This window comes from Python bivittatus, unplaced genomic scaffold, assembly GCF_059951505.1.
Source record: "Python bivittatus isolate LINGU-HERP-01145 unplaced genomic scaffold, Pbiv_v1 ctg000850_np1212, whole genome shotgun sequence".
Classification (NCBI taxonomy): Eukaryota; Metazoa; Chordata; class Lepidosauria; order Squamata; family Pythonidae; genus Python; species Python bivittatus.
Window position 1 is genome coordinate 6,749,564 of NW_028277112.1, and position 22,365 is coordinate 6,771,928.

Here is a 22,365-nt window from a genome sequence, read left to right on the forward strand (position 1 = left end):
GGAAATTAAATAACAGATTAATTAAGTGCTAAATTATAGAGCTTCAACATCCAAGAATTGTTATTGATTTTCTATGTCTGCTTTCGCTGATTACTTTGTACCAGAAAACTACCCCTGACACAGGAAAACACTTTCCACATCAAGCATCTATTTTTGCAAGACAAGCAATGCAAAGTGCATGTGTTAACTCTGCTATGTTGTGGCCAGAAATGTCATTCAAATTTATTTCAATAGTGTTTTTTCCCCCCAGATCTAGAAATAATATGCTTAACTTTAAAATGAGGTAATTAATTATTAGAAAGTATTTAATTGTATTTCTGAAAAAGAGCACATCATTGCAAAAATGGCAAAAAATATTAATTGGTCAAACATATGGGAAGGAAAAAAATAATTACTTATCTGTGATTTATATGGGCTAGTGCTGTCAGCTCTGACTGGCAACAGTCCCTACAAGGTCTCATACTGAGAGTTTTCCCCTATTTGTTATCTGATACGTTTTTAAATAAAAATGACACTCTATAAGAAAAATAGAAGCAGTATCTTGTACAAACCACTTAATCGGCAAGTTTATGTTTAGTTAAAATGTAGCTTGTCTATGATTCCTTAGATAGTATATGATGTTTGCCCCATCTCTGCCTATTATAAAATCCACCAGGATTTTTTCCCTATTTCCAAGCACTTTAGGAAGTCCCTCAAGACCTGGTTATGTCATCAGGCCTGGAGGTCTTTGGGAACCGGAGACATTCTTAGATGGCTTTACTAAGATTGATACTCTGCTCTTGCCGTGGGGTTTGTATATTTAAAAAGTTTTGATAATAATTTCATTTTAATAATTACTTTTTATCTTTTTATAATGATTGTTTTTTATCTATTTGCTGTTTTATTTAATGGTTGTATGCAACCCAGAGTCACTTTACGTGAGATGGGGGGCTATATAAATGTGACAAATAAATAAATACATAAGTACAAACTGCGGAATACAACTAAACCAGTAATAGCTGTCAAAAAAAAGAAAAGAAAAGCAGATTTTTTTTTGTCAGTCCAGCCCTGTTGCTGAAATAGCCAGGGAATATAGGTAAAAATAATGATGTCTTCCCATTATATTCAACTCCTAGTGACTTCATGGACACCTCAAAGCAATAGGGAAATGATCTGTCACTGTCCCCTTCTAGGTTTTTTTTTAATTTCCCAGCCTAGTTTTCAGTGCTGGGATTTCTTGGATGTCTCCCATCCAAGTAGTAACCTAGTCTGACCTTGGTTAGTTTTACTGGATCAGCCAGATGCCATCACATGGCTATGCAACCACAGAATCCTCTAGTATTTTTACAACACCTAGTTGTTATAATGAAATCTTCAATACAGTTATCTTTATCTATTTTTATAAAGGAAGGCTTTGATAATCCTTTGAAATTACTTCACTCACCAACGGAGGTCCACCCAAAAATATTGTGCCCTGCTTGCCAACTATTATACTTTCATCAGCCATTGCTGGGACATAGGCTCCTCCAGCTGTGCATGAGCCCATAACCACGGCAATCTGAAAAAACAAACAAAAAGATGGTTGATAAGAAATCAGATGCACTCTAAGAATCTAATGCATAACAAACCTAATTCTTCTCTCTGATATATAAACCAAAATTATTGACTACTCTGGAAAGCAACAGTTCTCCTGATTTAACTCCATCATACAAGTAGAGTAGCTTCAACCTTCAGCTAGAACAAGACTGTAGAGTCCCTACTTCATAACCAAGAATCAGCAACCACCAGCAGCAAAAATGCATCTAAGCATCTCAGATTCCCATTCTGAGATCATTTTTGAAACTTCATCATGAATTTCTCAACATACCTTTAGGCTCCAAGTTTCTTTGGAAAATCATCTTTAACTGCAGGAAAGCAGCTCAGTAGAGTGTTGCATATTTTATGACATTTCAATATTTTGTTTTAACTAATAGTACACATAGGGAATAAACTAACCAGGGAAGTTATGTCAAAAGCAAGACAAATTGCAAGGAAGGGAACAACTACGATTCTTTTGGTCTCTACATAGCAGCCACTCGTCTTAGATCATATTGTTGCAATGAATTTGACTTCTTCTAAGCCACTTTAGGATTCAGTCATGGTTGAAAAGTTCAGTTTAAATCTAAATATTTTTGTTTTTCTCTTTCTTGTATCCTGAATTCTTCTGCCTCTCTCTACCTCTTGAATTCTTCTACCTCAGTCATTTCTTTTTTGGTCAGATTTTTTGTTCTTTTCATGTGCTTTTAAACGAGTTTCCAATACCTTCTACTTACACACTTGGACTGCTTAATCAACCCTCATTCTTTTAGATGTGCTGATACTAATCACTTTCTCCTTAATGAGCTTTCCATTCTTATGTATCTGCTATATAACAGAGTTTAATGTATCAATAAAGAGAAAAACAAATGGCAAAATGTGTAACAAGAACTCATCTTCAAGCTCTGATCTTGATTGATTTTATACTTAGTTCAGGAAATTAGCTGGCAATGTTTCATTCTTTTGTGTTACAAAATCATAGAGCTGAAATGGATCATTTAGACCAGCGTTTTTCAAACTTAGCAACTTTAAGATGTGTGGATTTTGACTCCCAGAATTTCCCAGTCAGCTAGGGGGGATTCTGGGAGTTGTTCCACACATCTTAAAGTTGCTAAGTTTGAAAAACACTGATTTAGACCACAGAGCCCAACTTCCTGCCTCGTGCAGTTCCACCTCCACAATCTTTCACAAGTACACCGTGGGCTGTCACAAATGAGGGTGCTTCTGCTTCAACCAACACATCTCCTGCCTGCCAGAGGGACAGTCTCAGCAAGGGAGCTGGCATTGCTTCTTATCCCTCTTCGCTTTGCTCCTGAACTCTCTCTTAAGAATGCCCATTCTTCCTGATCTCAGCAATCAATTCACAGTCATTTGTTTGCTGTGGTCTGTAGATTAGTCACTATTTCAAAACAGTGCCTAGCTAATACATCCAGTGACACATTTTTCTTCCTGAACTTCCTCTACTTTTTCTCTCCCACATAAATGGAAAGATCACGTCTACTCTCCTGGCCTTTTTTGGAGATGGAACTTTGATGTTAAAAAACAAGTGAAGAAAAAAACCCAAAGTGATTGTCAGGCCTTTCTTTCTACTATGACCTAAGGCTGTGCCTCACTACTTTTACTAACTGACAAAATACAGATTCAAGTTTTAATTATCTCTTCCTGCAATATTTGGCTGTTCCTAGTAGAACTTAAATTACTGATCTCTTCCTTAGCTGTGGCTTTTTAGTTTAACTTTTGCTAACCTGATCCTTGGGAAAGATTGGGAAAGAATTTATTGATCAATTTATTATTCTGTCCGGGAAGGAGGGTAAAAAAGCCAAGATGATAACTACACAATCTCCCTGTTTACGCATTGTGATGCAGGTAAAAAAAGGGACAGGCTTCGATTATGCAACTTTAGACACTATCTTGACTTGTTTTACCCTACCTGTGGATGCTCCTGGTTCTATTGTCCCTCTTCATTCACTATCCTCATCACCTTTCAAAAAGTTAATAAATCTATTTACTTTTCACACAGAGAGAAGCCTGCTCTTTCATGTCTTATTTAGAGCTACAATTGTATCTTCTTCTATGATGTCTACAACATACTCAGCACTGTTCACATGGCCATACAGTCCATATTATGAACTCATTTTCTTTCTTGCTCTAATTTGACTGTTTATACTAGAAATTCAGTTCTGACAATATGAACTGAACTGAATCTTAGTCTTTGTACCTATCCACTGCCAAATCATTTACTATGAGCAAGAGTCCTCGGCTTAGGCACTGTCACAGCAGTACTTTCAATTCTACAGAATTCAAAATCCTCCTGACTATCCCTTCCCATCCCTTCTACTAAAAAAACACCAGTTTAGGTCATCCATAGCTAATTCATTCCTCTTTATCAACAACCGAGCTGAAAGTACTACTACACTGTTTAGGGTAGTTTATGCAGTAATTTGACAAGGTATCAAATTTTAGTAGATTTTACAAAAAGCAAGAAACACAAAACTTAACACCGCAATTGTGAGATAATATTTTATCCAGGGACGTCTGTGGGTCAAGTAAAAAAAGCCAAGGCGGGGCTGCAAACATATGATTGAAGCCCTGCCCCTTTTTACATGTGCACATAAAAAAGGGGCAGGATTCAATTACATAGTCATGGCCATGATCTTGATATTTTTTACACATACATACACACACACATACACACAGACACTCCTGACTTTCTCCAAGCCTATTCTGAAAGCTAATATTTTATAAAACCAGAATATAAAGGCTTTTTTAAGCTGCATTCCCAAATCTAAACCCAGCACTGTATGTGAGGATCATTTGCACTTAGATTGGTAAATGGGATAGATCACGCATGCCATCTTCATTATGCTAGTATTGCCAGCAAAATAAGGAAAGAAACTGAGAAGGCAACGAAAAGAAATTAAAGAGGTTAAAGTTGTAACCTCATGCACACTCTGTAAAATAGTGAGTAAATTAGGCTTCATCATTAACTGAACTAGCCTATATTATGTCAGTTACAACTAGTAAGCAGATGTTTTACTGTGCCACAGACAAATAATCTCACCAATTAAGGCCTACTGGAGTGGGTGGCCATGTGCTACTACTACTACTATTACTATTAGTAATACACAGACATCTACAAAAATTAACTTGCATTATGAAGAATAATATTCTCCTTCTTCAGGAAAAATGAAACTAAAATAAAAGAGAAGGAGGGAGGGAGGGAGGGAGTGATTCCAGGGACTCCCAGTTACTACCAAACATGCTTTCAGTAAAGAATGTATGCAAATGGAGAGCACTGAGTTCTGGAAATGCATTTGCCATCTTACAGTAGGATAACTTATCTACCACTTTCCCATCTCAAACGTACTCTTGCCAATTTACAAAAGAAGCCAGATATACTAAGTAATTGGTATAACAGAGGTTTATGACACCTTAAATCTACCATCTTCATTTTCTCCAGAACAGCTCTGCATCATAACAAAAAGCTCATTTTAAGACAAAGAAGGGGATAGTTGCATAAATCCTACACACAGTTGTCTGAATGTTCTTACAGGACAGCTTGAACAGGGGAAGGAAGCCCACAGCCAGCCATTAACTAGTCAGTGGTCAGCAGAGGTAAATGCTCCTTTTGACTGCAGTTGAGACGACAGAAAGCTATGTTACTTTGCTGAAAAAGGAAAGAGGTCAACTTTCCCACGCATTACCATTCCAAGTGCTTGAATTAAAAAGTGATGGAGCAATACAAAAAATATCAAAATAGCCACAAATTACTTCCTGCTGTCAGGCCCCTGCTGTTTAGCATACTATCACCTGCTGTCCAAACAGTTTTTTCTGAAATGTTATACTGCTGTTCATGAAACATGAGAAAGTTATAAAAATGTCTCTTTGAGATTAAAAAAAGGGGATGGACCATCATAAAAAGTGATGGTGAAAAAACCAACCTACAAGAACCTTACACATCTCTCATTTCTTTATCTTCCTGAGATTTTGCTCAGGCACCATCACAAGCTGCACCACCATCAATCACTAAGACATCTATGCTTGTAAATTACACTAATTTTCTACCTGGTATAACTTGGTTTTCCTTAATAAATTGTCTGCAGCTTGGTTTATTCAACTTGTTAAATTCGGTTTTGACAATCTTAGAAAAAGGCACTAGGGGACAAAATTACCAATAAAAGAGTGGGAGGCATTCCAAAGTGATAAATGTTACAGGTAGTCCTCATTTAGCGGCTGCCTCATTTAATGACCATTTGCAGTTACAATGGTGATGAAAAAAGTAACTTTGTGACCAGTCTTCACATTTATGACCTTTGCAGATCTATAAAGCAGAGGAAAGCTGAAGTAAGATCATAAGCACAGTCGCAGTTTCACTTAGTAACAGCCTTGCTTAATGACTGAGTTGCCAGTCCCAATTGTGGTCACTAAATGAGGACTACCTGTATCAATTTATAGAGAACATTCAAAGAATCAAGAATTCTTGACAAATAGTTCACTTCTGAAGATACTAGAAGTCATAACTTTGTAGTTTCACAACAGATGACTATTTGCACACATTTACACAGTTCTCAATTCCAATTGATCCACATGCCTTCCAATAGTATTCATAAGCTACATATCTGCCACTAATACTTTTCTGCTTTTGTTCTTAAACAGAATTACCTGTGGAATTCCTTGGGAGGACATGACTGCTTGGTTATAGAAAATCCTACCAAAGTGATCACGATCAGGAAACACTTCTGCCTGGCGAGGCAAGTTGGCACCTCCTGAATCAACTAAGTTCAAATAAAAATTGAGCATTAACAACTGGCATTTTCCTAAAGTCTTATTTAAAAGTATTGCTCCCTTTGAGGATGGCAGAGAGTCCTTAGAGGAAGCAATAGCACAGACAGGTCTGGAGAAGGAGATTAAAAAGCAGACTTGATTTATTTCTCTGCCCAAAGTTCATAATCTGCCACTGTCATTGCTACAAGGCAAACTGGAGCTGTTTCACGGCAGTTACTTGGATGAAGGGATTTCCTCACCTCCAATCCAGAATCCTTTATCTAAGCCACCTCCATCCAAATCCTATAAAGGAAAGACAAAAAGAGAAGATCCCAAGGCCTGAGAAGGAAAAGCTAGGCAGTTTTAGTGCAATCATGGATTGCTTAAGGCCATTCCTTTCATCTGCCCGTTAGATGTGACTGCCGTTTTCAACTAAACAATAAAACAAAACATTGAAACACAGTTAATAGATATTATTACAGTGGAGATATTTCATGTCTCTTGCCCACTGTAATGTTTTCCAATGTTCTACAACCTATAATACAGTATATACTAAATCCAACTTCTGCATCTTTATTCTACCCTTGTTGTATTTTGGAAGTTAAGATACAGATACATATTTTAGGCATTATGCCAAACAGTGATTGACAGTAAGCATTGTTTAGAACTCAATAGCACTGTTTAAACTTTCAAACCAGAAGTGTAGATTCAACTCAACTCCAGGAAATATGGTCAATTTTAGGGGTGCTTATCCAACAATCTATGTTCTATGTATACTCTATAAGTTATAGTTATTATTCTGCCTTTTTTTTTAAAAGACTGGGCACTTGGCTTTAAAAATCCATTCCCACCACCCGTAGTGTATCAGCCTCTTGGAGGACAAAGTGAAGCTGTAATTATGGTTTGCCATTATATGTAAATTGACAGACCATTCAGACATTACAACAAACCATAATCCTTACAAATCCAGATTTTCAAACTCAGTTCAAACCAATTTTCTATATTGGTTTCCAATCAATTATAAATCATGTTTTTGCCAATTCAAAGACAATGTTGTTAATTATATTACATTCTGCCACTGAATTAAAAAGCATTGTGGCTTTATAGCCAAACTGCAAGATAAGTTACAGTAGACATTGTGTGTCATAACAGTAGCCTCTTACAAAATAAAATGTGCCTCAAAACTTAGCACTTACCTAAGTATACACAAGGGAGATGGTTTTGCATTGCAATTTCTTGAGCACGCAAATGCTTCTTTACAGTAATTGGATAATAGGTTCCACCTTTGACAGTTGCATCATTGGCAATAATCAAACACTCCACTCTGAAATTCAGTTTTTAATAGTTACAGGTAGTCCCCAGTTTAAGAATGAGTTCTGTTCCCAAGGTCTGTCCTTAAGATGAATTTGTATGTAAGCCAGGACAGTATTATTGTATAATACTGTATGAGTTAGGGTAATTAATTAATTAATTAATTAATTGTGTAATTAACTCAAAACACTGTGTATTTAACTAGAATCATTGTGTATTTAACTCAAATTTTGCTATAATAGGCTCTGTTGTTAACTATGGGTGATCCTTAAACAGGACGTTCTTAACCCAGGGACTACCTATAGTTGAGAATATCCAAAATTAATTGTATAATCATTAAAATTAATGAAACTTTCATTGAAATGTGAGCTTACATTAGCAGTTCCAAACTTATTTAGTAAGAGATTCCATTATACTTATTATATATTACTACTCTTAAACAAGTCCTCACCATGATGTTTTCTATATCTACTATAGCAAGCAGAGGACTCCGCTTTTCCTTAGAGGAATCTTCAAGAATCGCCCACGTTATATACCACGGTGACATTCAAATGTGAAAGATATCAGTCACTGCTGAAAAAAGCTCTACTACAGCCCATATGAAGTAAGTGAGAAGCATTTCTGGCCAGCAGAGCAACTCACAATTTGTGATGGGATGTATCTACGAGGAGGAGAGTGATGTGGGAGGTCAAGGCTATCAGGAAGGAGGGGGTACATTCCAGGAGGGGAAAGGAGACAAGAGGCAACACAGTCCGCAAGGTGAGTGTGAGAAGAGTAAGAGATTCAGGATAGCCACCCCCTAGAATCTCTTACTCTTCTCACGCTCCCCCTGCGGACTGTGTTGCCTCTTGTCTCCTTTCCCCTCCTGGAATGCACCCCTTCCTTCCTTGATCTCCCACATCACTCTCCTCCTCATAGATACATTCCATCACACAATTCCAAACACAGACACAAGGCTAAGAATACTGTAAAGCTAAAACACTGAATGACAACTATCTCTTCTAAACTCTTCTAAAGGCTACAAGTCCCACCATGAATAATTTCAATTAATTAAATCATTATTTTAACACTATGCTTATTCTAATAGCAACACAATTCTTTGTCATCATTTCATGTAGACCCATTACAGCCAAGACCGAGGTTTGTGGCATTCTTGCTGTTACTGGACTAGTACTACTCCGAGCATCCTTCACCATTGGCCATGCTGGCTGGGCTATTAGGACTTGTAGTTTAGCAAAATATCAGACAGGGCACCGACTGTCATCCGTACATTAAATTACAGCTTTTTCGGATATATTAATAAAAGACCCTCTTTGAGTCATTCTTCCTTGTTTGATTTGGAGTGACTGTTTAATGTAGGGACAAAGATTTTTGGCCTTCCAGATGTCTTGCTACAATTGCTAAAAACCACAATTTTTAACAGCCATAGGCAGCATGGACAACTGCCTAACCATGAAACTCAAATAAAGGCTTGATAATTTGTCAACAATGCAAATTATTCGCTCAGTAGAACTGACAATATACAAATGCTGATACAATATTATTGCATATTAATGACGCAAACTAAAAGGCAAGGCAAATTAAAATACCATAGTAAAAGCAGAAATGAAACTAACAAACACGCAAAGCAATATAGCAGTAGCAGTTCTCACCCCGACACTCGCCCAATGCCTGTAATGATGCCTCCTGCTGGCACTTCTTCATTGCCATACAGCTGATAACCTGCAAACTGGGAGAACTCCAGGAATGGAGATCTAAGAAGAGAGAAATATTCTGAATGTTAGTCATATGAAGAATCCTCATCTGATTAATATTAGCAGGTATACACTGTTTAAGCTTACAGTATAATAACCCACCAGCATTGAGTATCTGGTTATCAGAACCCAGATGCAGTGGGTGGAACACATCATCCAACTGGATGACCACTGTATGCTTTGCCAGTTGCTCTATAATGTACTGGGGTCTGGGAAGAGACCTCGAGGTCAACCACGCAAGTGCTACAAAGACGCTGTGAAAGAAACCCTACACCACTGTGATATCCAGCCAAGGGAACTAGAAGCTGCAGCTGCTGACAGAACCCATTGGTGAGCCCTGTGCTATGAAGTCTCCACTGGTTTTGAAGACAGAAGCCACCAAAAACTGACAGAAACCATGAGCGTTGTCTCAAAATAACACCCACAGTTACTACAATAATGGAATTCCAGCACCCCCGTTACACTAGACTCTGCGCTTCCAGATTGGGAATGCAAAGCCACCTCCATGTCCACAGATCAACTGCACAATAGAGTGTCTTCTTCGAACCCAAAGAACTACTAATGGATAATAACCTAACTCCAGAAAAACACTGACTTATTTTGGAATTCTAGCCCACCTTTCCATTCTGACCGAGGAATGCTCACAGTGACTACCACATACATTACTACTAACAGTAAATGATAATTTTAACTGATTCCAAAATTATAAGCATCTTAGGTAATTTTAAATCATTTAATATTAAAACAGAAAAACTGGAAATTTATGCATCCTATGTTAAAACAATAATAATGAAATAGCAAATACATACCCGGGATCTGTAAGTTTGTCAATTCTCTCTCTAGGTAACAATTTTCCTCTTGATGTGTGCAGGTTCCGTGACTTCTCTCCACCACCTGTCATGCAAGACCTTTGATCATTTAAATGCTTGCATGTATATATAAACATTTACCATTATCAAGTAGACATTCACAGATAATACACATAATTGTTATAATATTCTCTGAATACTTAATTTCTGTAATGTCACCTCTTGTAATACCAATTTAACCTTTCCTGTGCTTGTACAAATGCAATCAAAACCACTCTTCTCACATAGGAAGAGTTTATTGGCAAACACAGCAAGGAACCTCAAATATCTCAGTGATAACTGAGAGGCATTAAATTGTGAGACTCAAGGGGTAGAAAGCAAGAAGTAGGAGAGAAAAAGAATTGAGTGAAGTTCCTAAACATACATAGATATACAAAGACATCTTCTGTAGCAGCCCCAGCACAGGGGAACATGTTGCCCCTACAGATATATACAGCCTCTGCCCTATTGACATTTCAGAAGGTGCTTAAGACCATTCCTTTTCAGTGTGTCTTTGATCTAGAAGAAGATTTGGAGCAACCATCTAGTTTTCCTTATTCTTAAGTTTATGTTGTTCCTATTACTTTGGGGCAATTTATAAAAAATTCTAAAATACACAAAGTATAAAACTAGCCAGCATATTTATGGACAGATCACCTTCTTGTTCAGAACATAATTTTAGATGTCCCCATAGTAGAAATTGAAAGATGTGATAGTAATCAATGGACACATCATAGATTGGAATATTAAATGTGTTTCTACTCCCAAGAAACTGCAAAGTAGAAAAAGAGAGCAAAAATGGAGGAAGAGAAGATCCTACAATGGGATAAGGACTTGCGGCTCAGTGGCCACAGAACATTAACTATTGGTGGGAGAATTGTTGTAGCTCCTAACTCTATCTTTCTATGATAATCTTTTCATGTATAATTCTCATATATCTTTTCCTTTAGTAAGATCTTTAGTAAGATCTTCCTGAATTCTGTTAACTGTTAAAAAAGGAGACATGCCTTTTCTGCTGTGGCACCTGCCCTCTGGAACATCGTCCCTCCTGAGATTAGGATGGTCCCGACCCTTTTGGCTTTTTGGAAGGCCTTGAAGACCTGGCTTTATGCCTGGGCCTGGGACCCCAAGTGTGTGAAGGGCCCCATTTCATGGTTGTGCTGATACCAACAGTTTTTTACGATCTCTTGCCTGTATTTATATTTATATTTAATTTTTTGTACTGTACTGTTTTAAATGTTGACTGTTTTTATTGTTGTTAGCCACCCAGAATCATTGGTCTGAGATGGGCAGCTATATAAATAAATAAACAAACAAATCCATACTAGCCATTACCATTAAAGTATTATCTATACTAGCATTACCATTAAAGTTTCCTCAAGTCACCCTTGCCACTCACTTCAACTTTCTGTTATCTCTCCTCAATGTTTATTCAAGTCTAATGGCCCGTAGACAGGGATGAATAAGTGTTAGCTACATTAACACTTTAATACAAATTAAATCATTAAATTATACTATTAGAACTTTAAGACAGCTTTCCTATGGTACTCTAAAGATGTACTGGACTGGACTGCACTGCTGATTGGAAAATATGGGAGTTGTAATCCAATATATCCAGGAGACAACAAGCTGGGGAAGACTGTCTTAAACACTGTTAGTTTTGAGAACCAACCAACCAGACTCTAGTATGAGATGTACTAATAAGAAAAAAAAATGCATTCATACATACCTAATCTAATTTTTTCGGATTGTCTTTTCAGCTCTGTTACTAAAGCTTTCATTCGCTCATAATTTTCCTGTTGAGGAATAATCATAAATAAGGAAATGTGCACTCTTTCCAACATAAGTTAATAAGTTAGAAAAATGTTTAAAGACATAATCCTTCTTCCTGTCCTTTATAGATTATTTAACCTTTATAAACCATATTTTCAAAATATATTCCTTAAACATAATTATTAAATAATTTGAACTGGATTTAAAATAACATCCATTCTTTTTCTCTTTGTACATTTTCCTAGGCTGGGAATCCTAATTTACTTCCAGTATTGAAACCTCCAGGAAACCTCAATGTCCAGAAATGAAGATGCAAGCCTATTAATTAACAACTGTAATGTGTTAAAAATCCATTGTGTTTGTTAAGACATTCAGAGATAGTCTGAAACTTTTTATGTATGCGAGTTCAGCAATCTCTTGTTCAACTGTGCTGGTAAAGTTTATTTTTTCCAAGATGACTACTTTGAGATCTGTAATGGATTATCCTAGAAGGATGAAATGCTCAGATGTTACTTGTTTTGAGTCCCAATGTTAAACTTACGTCCATTAATTCTTCTGCACAAAGTTTGGCCTGTTTGTCCTACAGAGGAATCCAGAGGGGCATTGCTGGCATATGTGGCATATATCACATAGGGGAAGAGCTTCTAATCTTGTGTATGAAGTTGTTGGGACTTGTGATGGTTTTGTTGATGTAGATGTGGGAACAAAGTAGACATCTGGGTTGTTTCAGGGTCTGGTTCCCATGTTAGCAACACTGTTTGGTTGTTTTTTGTTCCGAGTGAGAATCTACATGATTGTTCTGCCTTCCGCCTTCCCTTCCTTCCTCTTTTCCAGCTCATCCCAGTTTACATCCTACATTATGGTTTTCAAACTATGTTCTGCAGAACCATAGGGTTCCATCAGAATTTAATGGAGTTTCATGAGAGACTAAGAACCCCAAAAAAACAAAAGGTTCATTCAAATGCAGTCAATTTTCCATCACTAAAGCTTTGCTTCTTGATCAGGGTTCCAGGATTTTTTTAAAAATATTTTTTACTGAAAGTTTTAGCAATAATAAAAGATAATACAAACCAAATTCAGAAGAGAGAGAAAATAAAGAAAAAGAATAGAAAGTGCAAAGAAATAAAGAGAGAAAGAAATTAAAAAGAAAAGAGAAACAGCTAAAGAAATGACTTCCAATGCTCATCACAACAGTACAGGCAAACTTATTTCTTCCCCCCATATAAGGCTGCATGCCTATATTTCTTCTTCCTGTAGCCCATCTTTTATCCATTCGCAAATCCATTAATCATTAGTTGTCAGCAAAAAGTCTATAAAGGGGTTCCAGAACTATCAAATTATATCTTGTTTGAACCCTGGTCAAACAAATTGGCTTTTGCTTCTAACAATCTTAGTCTTTGATCCATTCAAATGCTGTTATAGGTTTTGATCCTCCTTCCTTTCCTTCTCCCATCTCTGAAGCTGCTTCAAGACTTTAGCAACCCTCTTTGTAAATCCATCAAGAAGTTGTATCCAGGTCATTATCTTGGCTTGTCATTTGTATTTGTACTTTAACTGCCATCCTATAATCACCATTTCTTTATTTTCTAGGAAATCTTCATAAGCTTGTTTCACTTCTTCATCCTGTAGGACTTTCAAAGTATTTTCTTTGACAACATTCCTTTCTTCTTTTGTGAATAATACATTCATATAAGTAAGCATTATTTCTGGCATTCTAGCTACAAGTTTCTGTCCTCGTTTTTCAAAGTATCTTGAAATGACTCAAATTTCACAGCATTATCTGTCATTTTGTGCTTACTGTCCAATTCAAAAATGAGAGGCAGACTTTTTTCTTTTCCTGCCTGGAGTCTTTAGTCCCCCGCCCCCCGTGACTAATTTCTGAAATCATAAAGGCTTGAATCTCTGCTATTAGTTTGATAGACTAAACAAAATAGCATTCCTATGAATCCTTCCTATTCAAGACTTATTTCCCAAACCTTTTAGCAGAAGTCCTAAGGTTCCAAGTTTTTCTGGCCCCTTAGTCCATTTATAATGTTTCCTAAATTAAATTCTTATTTAGCTTTTTACTATTTGTTTCTATTTCTTAGTTCTTAAGCTTATAGTTATTTTTTCTTTTGTTCAAGAACAAAGGTAAACTCAAGAGGTGGCTTTTCAAACTTGTTGTTTTGAAGAGCTCTAATATCCTTAATGGGGACGCGGTGGCGCAGCAGCTTAATGACGCTGAAAGTTGCTGGCCAGAAATGGTCGACGCTTCAGCGGTTCGAGTCCAGCCTTCGTGTTAGCAGGGTGAGCTCCTGTTTCCTCCCCAGTTCCTGTAAACCCAATAGTTCGAAAACTCACGTGAGTAATAAATGGGTACTCTCACTCTGGTGGGAGGAAAAATGCTGGCGGCACCTTGCAAAAAGGAGTCGGGAGCAGTTGCCGGTAAGTGTGAAAAACCGTGCGCGCCCGAAAAGGGCGCGAAGCAACGGAAACCCTGCCTCCTGCGCTCGCCAGCTGGGCTCTGCCCTAGGAAGGAGGCTCTGGCAAACCACTTCTGAAACAATTGCCTTGAAAACTGCAAGGACTCGTCCAAGCAGTCACTGCAGAGTCGGTAACGACTGAGCGCAGATTAAAAAAAAAAATCCTTAATATAGTTAAATAGGTAATTTCCAAAAGGGATTAGAAAGTGAGGTTAGTGAACTCAGTGTCCTTTAAAAGGCTCCATCGTGACTGAGACCATGGTGATTCCCTTCATCTCCCGGTGCTCAAACCTGTGGGAAACCACTGTTGTGGTCTCTTTGTGAGGAGCTGCTGTTCAGAGCACAAGTGAGTGATCTCCCATCCTCTCCTTATCCAGAGAGGTTCCATGGGACCAGTCTACTCACTGGTCCTACGGTCTTTGCCGCGGACGTTGTCTCTGCTTGAACAGAAATGTGCTAGTTCACCATTTCTCACCCAGAGATCCAGGGTTCCAGCAAATTTTTTAACTAACAGGTTCCATAACCTGAAAAAGTGTGAAAATCCCAACCCTACATCAGTCTAGCCACTGCACTGCATCAGTTGAAGTGAGCTGTAGGACACAAAAGCTTATGCCTTTCCATAAAATTTGTTAGTCTAAAAAAATGCTACCAAGCTACTACTGTTTTTTGGTTACCATAGACCAGTGTTTCTCAACCTTGGCAATTTTAAGATATGTGGACTTCAACTCCCAGAATTCCCAAGCTAGCCTTGCTGGCTGGGAAATTCTTGGAGTTGAAGTCCACACAGCTTAAAGCTGCCAAGGTTAAGAAACACTCCCATAGACTAACACAGCTCTCCTCCTATAATGTATAACATGAAAATCAAACTCTTTTATGGTTAAAAAAAAAAATTGCTAAGTCACTCCAAAGGAGCACCTTTACTTTAGAGGTTTACAAAGCCTTTCAAACTGGCAGAAACTCTACAGATTAAGAAAGGTTTCTGAAGGGCAGATCAGGCTTGCAGCATGTGAGGAAAAAACTGAAGGATCATATAAAGGACAAACACAAGTTTCTTGCAATAACCTTTTGGGACTATGCAGACAGGAAAATACAAGTTTAAAAGGGGGGATTTATAAAAGAAACCTAATGAATTAACATCCCAGCCTACTAAAATCATGGTCATGGGAAGAAAACTGTTATATAATAGTTTATGACACCACAGGGGTCAAATTACTTCAGAAGCTAATCCCCTCCCCACTTCAACTAGTCAACTGCTTCTAGTTTGGAAAGCATAATGTAGCCATCATCAACCGTAGTTCACCATTAATTTGTCTAAAGCAGCCCAAATTAACGGTGTCACTCAATTTTGTGGAAGATAATCCCAAAATAAAACTATGTAGTCTTTTTAAAAAATGTTTCTTTTTCTTTGTTCTTCTCATCAATCAGCTTAATCAGATGACTCTCATTTCATTAATATGAGAGAGTAAAACTAATGCACAAAGATGGAAAGATTCAGCAATACCTACAATGGAAGAATGGCTGGTGAAGAAGATGGAACTCACTGAGATGGCCAAATTGACTTCTTTGATCAGAGAAAAGGCATTTATTGCTGATTGGAAACCCCATATGGACTTTTTGTGGAAAACAAAAAAAATGAACTTATGATTTATGGTTTTGAGGATTAGACAGGATAGATTATTGAAAGAAGACAGACACGTTGTAACTTTAGAGAAAGGGGTAAATTTATAATTGTCCTTATAATTGCTGTAAAGATCAGAAGCCACTTCTTTGTATTTTTTTTCTTTTCTATTTTTCTTTTCCTTTTTTTTTGTTTCTTGCACTTTTAGCTTTCTCTTTGATTTTTCTTTTTTATTTCTTATTTTATATTAGTTTGTATTAGTTTTTATCTTCCTTTTTAAATTTTTTAATAAATTTATTTTAAAAAGAGAGTGATAATAAAAATAAAAGCTCTTCGTTAACTGCTTTCTCCATTTCCTAAGTCCTCCTTCAGTTGCCTTATCTCTGGTCCAAAACTACCCAGATGTTGTAGCCATTCCTCATAGGAAAGTCTTGGTTAGTCAACTCCACACTTTTCATAATACCAAGTCAGGCTAATATGCTGTTGGATATCAACCATAATGATACTGCATAAATTTAATGCAATATTCCAAAGAATATTGGAAGATTGTTTCTGGGAGAGAAAAAGAAGAATAGCTGGCAACTTACATCTTACATTTCATTTGAAGCTTAACCATCAAACCATGCTCACAGAGAAATAAAGAGGATAATATAGAGAAGACATAAGTGAGAATTCAAGTATGATAGACTAAATGAAAGATCATCTGCACAATTCATGGATAAAGTCTTAATTAAAAGATCCTATTTTCTCAATACATTTTCACAATGGCTATGTAAGAGATTATGGGCCTCTGTTTTTACCACCTTTCCTGAGATAGATCCACTGAAGACACATGGTTCTTTAAACAATCATCCCAAAACACTGAAAGCAAGTACTTTTTGAATACCATGGAAGAGAACTATAACGTATTAAATCATATTTGGTTGACAGGTGGATAGAATATTTTATCCCTGACTTAGCCTCTAGCAGTGCAAACAACACAGTACTATATATAGAAATAAAACTTTTGTTCATGAGTAAGCCAAAATCAGGATATAAATATTGTATGCAATAACATATTGCATACTGAATTTGAGGCTATATCTTGTACAGCCAAATAAAAATCATAACTTTATCCTAGCATATTAAAAAAAAATCACAGGCTATTGTCAGGCTTATGCATTATAATCAGGATCCAAAGAGCTACTCATTTTCAAGTCCTTCAATAAGAAAAAAAAGATTTGAGTATTTGGGTTTTTGAGCATTTTAAAAAATCCCAACAATCTCAAAAGTAGCTTTCTATATACAGTAAAGATGTCTGTTTGGAAGAAACACAAGTGCAGAGATACAAGATTGTTTTGATACAATATTGTACAAGCAAGCTTCAGTTGCACAAATTCTGGCCCTTCCTTCATATGTCCAACTCCCTGCTTTACATATGAATCAAGCAAAGCACAATAGCTTACTACATACAGCTTGGCAAATTACAAATCAGAACTGAAATCATAGTCTGAAGAGCAAACCAGCTTGCCAATTTGGATACCACAGTAAACAATGATCTAATGAAAACCAAATATTAGTGAGAGAACTTGAATAACTAAACTCAAACTCATTTGTGCAATGGCTAGACGTAATTGGAGATCTATATATAAACTAGATCTTTAGATTTAATGAATCATATGAAATAATTGGATTCTTCAAACAAATGTATCTTAATGTTACATAGTCACAGCAAACACAACTGCTTCTATTTCAGTTTGGCAATTTTAGAGAAACTGAGTGTTAACAATTTAATTATTAATCACATAGAACATACGCTGGAAATCTGCTGCAATTTCTGTGTACTCAGTACAATACTACGTCTTGGGATTTCAGAAATTAAATACACTTACTGTCCCACCAAATTACATTCATATCTATTTCGTCTAGAAGTTTATCTTTCACCCTCTCTTGTTAAATTTGCAGAGAAGGACGAACAACTAAGGGCAAATAAGGCAAACATGATCTTTTATCCTGTACCTTCTTCAAGTTTGCATCATTCTTTGTGTTGCACTTGCTCAGGGCAGAGAATCTTCATGTTGAAACATTCTTCTAATTACTGTAAATTTGCAACAGTTAATAAACAGGCCATCCTACTTCCTGAATGATATACAGATGGAATCATGTAGATTGGTTTAATTAAACAAGATATACTTTATCACAGTCAGTAACCAGTCCAGATTTGTTTAATAAGCATTGTTAGATACAGTGGGTCAACTTGATCCCTTAGCCAAATCTTCTTCATAACTGTTTTAAAAACTATGAACCAGACCACACTTACAGTCAAATCCTACAGAATTCAAGGTGCCAACTATTTTCACAAGAGGGCCCATTTCAGGAAGGATCAGAGGCCTTCCCATTCTCTAACACAGCCTTTCAGACAATCCAACTGCCATAGCCACAAAGGCCTCTATGCAACCCTCCTGTCTTTAGTTTGACAACCATGTACTTCTCAGAAGGCTAGATATGGTCTTCAGCCATTAGCTTGCAGGTTCTACCATGGGAAACCAGACACACGGACTTCAGCATACCTGCTCGCAAGTAGGACCTGTTCAAATAAATTCTAAAGATAAAATACATTTCAGATTGATCCCAAGACAGGCAAACTAACTATAAACATGGAAAACACATATATTGCACATCATTTATTTTTTCACACAAGAGAAAATTCTGAAGTCTAAAGGAAAAAATGTTTTTTTCTCAGTAGAAAAAAACTGGAGAGCCAGTTTGGTGTATTGGTTAAGGCATCAGACTAGAAACCGGGAGGCCGTGAGCTCTAGTCCTGCCTTAGGCACAAAGCCAGCTGGGTGACCTTGGGCCAGTCACTCTCTCTCAGCCCTGGGAAGGAGGCAATGGCAAACCACTTCTGAAAAACCTTGCCAAGAAAACTGCAGGGACTTGTCCAGGCAATCACCAGGAGTCAAAAACTGATTTGAAGGCACCAAAAACAGAAAAAAAGAAAACACAATCCTGAGAAACCTGAGTTAAAGCCCACTTTATATAAGGTGTAAAATCCTTGTACTCTAATATAAACACTATATAGCAGAATTTGGGTTTGAAGCTGGGTCAATTTCAGCAACACGTAACAGTTTCTTGAGTAGTCGGGACTCACAGCAAAGTATGTGCATTTAAGGGAACCCAGTGGCTGAAGGCCAAAAATCTACTTTGCTCAGAACTGAATTATGAACCTATGTCCCTTTTTTTCAAAAGCAAAAGCAGCATCACTATTATCTATTGTAGCAACATTAGCCTAGAGCTTCCTTTTTGGTTTAATTTGAGGCATTGTCAGTTGCCTGCCTATGGCAATACTGATGGAGAAAAAGAGACGGAAAAAAAAAATCTTTTAAGCTAGGTTGAGGACTGGAGATATTTCTGGAGGCAATGCTGCCTTCAATGAGAAGAGCAAAGTACTGAGAAATATCACTGCTCTAGTCCTCCAAGGGACTTTCTCGTGTCTTTTGGTGTTAGCAGAACTCACAGAAGGAAAAGGAATTCAGAGGTAATCAGGTCCAGCCTGCTGCCCAGGGCAGGGTGTCGCTGCAGTATCCCTAACAGCTGGCCTTCCAGTCCAGTCCAAGAAAACAACTTGGTTGGAACTGGCCGAGGAATGGGGGCGGGGAAGAGGTGTTTTAAGATTAGATCGACAAGTCGGTGATCCTTAAAATTGCCACTGCCTTTCCAAAGGCTACACGCTCTCTAAAATTTCGCAAGGGAAGTTCTGCCCAACTTTTGTTCAGATGTCACTTTTATCGAGAAACCCATTCTTCTGTGGACTTACGACTATTATGTAGCGGCGCAAAATGAAAGCAGAGCTCTTACCAAAAAAAAAAAAAAAAAGGTTCGAAGCCCACCCAAAGCCTGCAGCGGATGATCTCCAGCAACTACACGCTGGAAGTGTTCACCGCACTCCTCTTCCTTGGCCTACCTGATAGAGTGGGGAGGCGACTTCGGGCTGCGAACCCACAGTGGCCACCTTGTCCCCGTGATAAGCACGGCGGAGCGCCGCTGCAGCTGCCCGCGGGCAGCCAAAGAGCAAGCACAGGCGGCATTTTAGGCCCGGTAACATCGTTGCTGGGGGCGCCGGGGGCGCCAAAGACACGACTTCCCGGGGCTGGGACTAAGCCCAGGGCCCCTCCCGCGCCCGAGCCAATGGAAGGAGGCAGCGAAACGTGGACGAGGGAACGGCGCCGCCTTCTTCCTCTTTGCACCTCAGACTTATTAAAGGGCCAGCCGAGGGAGCCCCGGTTGTGGAGCGCCGTTCCCTTTCACACGGCGGGCATTTTTTAAAATAGTTAATATTCAGAGCAAAGGATGCGCTGCTGGATTAGACTCACGGTCTGCTCACGAACAGAAGGAAAAGAGATTTAGCTCTTTTGGCCACCGCATTTGGTTGTGTGAAAATGTACATTGCCACCTGGGCCTCGGCGCCGTGATGAAAAGGAATGGGAAAGTAAATTATAGTTTGGTTGATACCTGCTACTTAAACTAGGACTACTGTACCTGGACCGGAAAATCTGGATGACCACTAAATGGCAGAATTTTCTGTATTTCTAAAGCACTATCTGGCTCATTGCAGCTAAATTAACCACCATCACCTCTTAGGGCAATGAAATCTATCACGGTTAATCAAAGGACCTGAAATCCTCTTCTTATGGTTATTCCACTCCCTTTCATTTCTTCCTTTCTCCACAAGCAAAGACCAGATCTGGTAATCCTAGGCAAGATTGCTGTTTCAGGTGAATTGTGCTGTTCTAGTTACAAAACCACTAGCACCTGATAACTAAATTATTAATGAAATGATACAGATGCAGTAAAGTCGGGGTTTCAGTAATGATACAAACCTTACACAGATAATTGCAAGTCATTAAGAGAAAGTGCCTTCAACTCTTGCTCTATGCAGTTTTCCCGGCAATACTATGGAAGTGCTGTTGTCTTCTTTAAAAGGTTTTCTCAAGGAAAAAAAATAAGATCCTACCATAAGGACATTTCAAAGAGTCTGTGATGAATGTAACTCTGAGAGCTAACGAAACTCTTAGCTTCTGTATCTGAGGATCTCCTAGTAATTTTAATAAACACTGGTTTTATTTGATAAAGTATGGACCAAATGTAATGCTAGTGGTCTTACTGAAGACTGGGGAGGAGGAATTGAATAGTGGTATGTACCTCCCTCCCTTAGCTGCATGGTACATAGAACTTCATATTCCTATATAATGGTTGAGTTTGTATTGTATTGTATTGTAATCTTTATTGTCATTGTACTTCTCGTACAACGAAATTAAATGCCACTCCAGTACAGCTTTAAAAATATAAAAACCATAGAACACATAAAACACAACCTTCACATTCCATTCACCCCTGATGCTGCATTAATACTGTACTATACAGTAGAGTTCATATAGTTACAGCTCTAAAATAAAAGCTATTCTTCAGCCTATTTGTCCTTGTTTTCATTATCCTGTACCATCTGCCAGATGGTAATAGTTCAAAAAAAGAATGTCCTGGGTGGGATAGATCCTTAAGAATATTTTGAGCCTTCTTAAGGCAGCGGGAACTATAAAGTTCTTCCAAAGAGGGGAGAGGGCAACCAGTGATCCTCTGGGCAGTGGTGGTAACCCTCTGGAGCACTTTCCTATCTGCCACTGTGCAGTTAGCAAGCCATACACAGGTGCAGTAGGTTAAAATGCTCTCTGTAGTACAGCGGTAGGAGGTCACCAGTTTTTCATTCAGTTGTTTCCTGAGAAGTCTCAGGTAGTATAGTTTCTGCTGGGCCCTCTTAACCAAGGCTGCAATATGAGTGCCCCAGGTCAGGTCCTCCTTTATGGTAACACCCAGAAACTTAAAACTGGCCACCTGCTCCACTCGGTCTCCATTGATAACCAGGGGCTGGACATCTAATCTATTCCTTCTATAGTCCACTATAAGCTCCTTGGTCTTGTTGATATTAAGAGCCAAATTATTGTCTCCGCACCACGAAAGCAGCCGGTCCACCTCATCCCGGTAGGCAGACTCATCTCCTTCGGAGATAAGCCCCACCACTGTTGTATCATCTGCAAATTTAATGATAATATTGCTGAAGTGAGTGGGGGTACAGTCATATGTATAAAGAGTGTAAATTTCTAAATTTCTAATACCAAAATAAGCAAGCATTCATTTTAGTTGCTAAAGTGTTATACTTGGGTTATACAGTTGATCCTTATTATTCATGGATTCCTTATTTGCGAATTCACCTACTCACTAACATTTGTAACCCCAAAATCAATACC

At 38.0% G+C, this 22,365-nt stretch overlaps 1 protein-coding gene across 2 annotated transcripts in view; it reads right to left on the reverse strand.

Annotated features, from left to right (window-relative positions):
* MCCC2 (methylcrotonyl-CoA carboxylase subunit 2) overlaps nucleotides 1-20,246 on the reverse strand; it is a 39,777-nt gene extending 19,531 nt beyond the window's left edge. Inside the window, exons 1-8 of one of the 2 annotated variants that reach the window (XM_025177766.2) lie at nucleotides 20,028-20,167; nucleotides 18,083-18,161; nucleotides 11,961-12,027; nucleotides 10,193-10,277; nucleotides 9,282-9,383; nucleotides 7,515-7,642; nucleotides 6,217-6,329; nucleotides 1,424-1,537 (exon numbers count right to left, since the gene is read on the reverse strand). In XM_025177766.2, coding sequence (XP_025033534.1) covers nucleotides 1,424-1,537; nucleotides 6,217-6,329; nucleotides 7,515-7,642; nucleotides 9,282-9,383; nucleotides 10,193-10,277; nucleotides 11,961-12,012 — 594 coding nt within the window. In that variant the 5' untranslated portion in view covers nucleotides 12,013-12,027; nucleotides 18,083-18,161; nucleotides 20,028-20,167. Of the gene's footprint in view, nucleotides 1-1,423; nucleotides 1,538-6,216; nucleotides 6,330-7,514; nucleotides 7,643-9,281; nucleotides 9,384-10,192; nucleotides 10,278-11,960; nucleotides 12,028-18,082; nucleotides 18,162-20,027 lie in introns of both variants that reach the window. The other variant, XM_088130464.1, reaches the window with a different exon arrangement.
* Nucleotides 20,247-22,365: the final 2,119 nt, after the last annotated feature.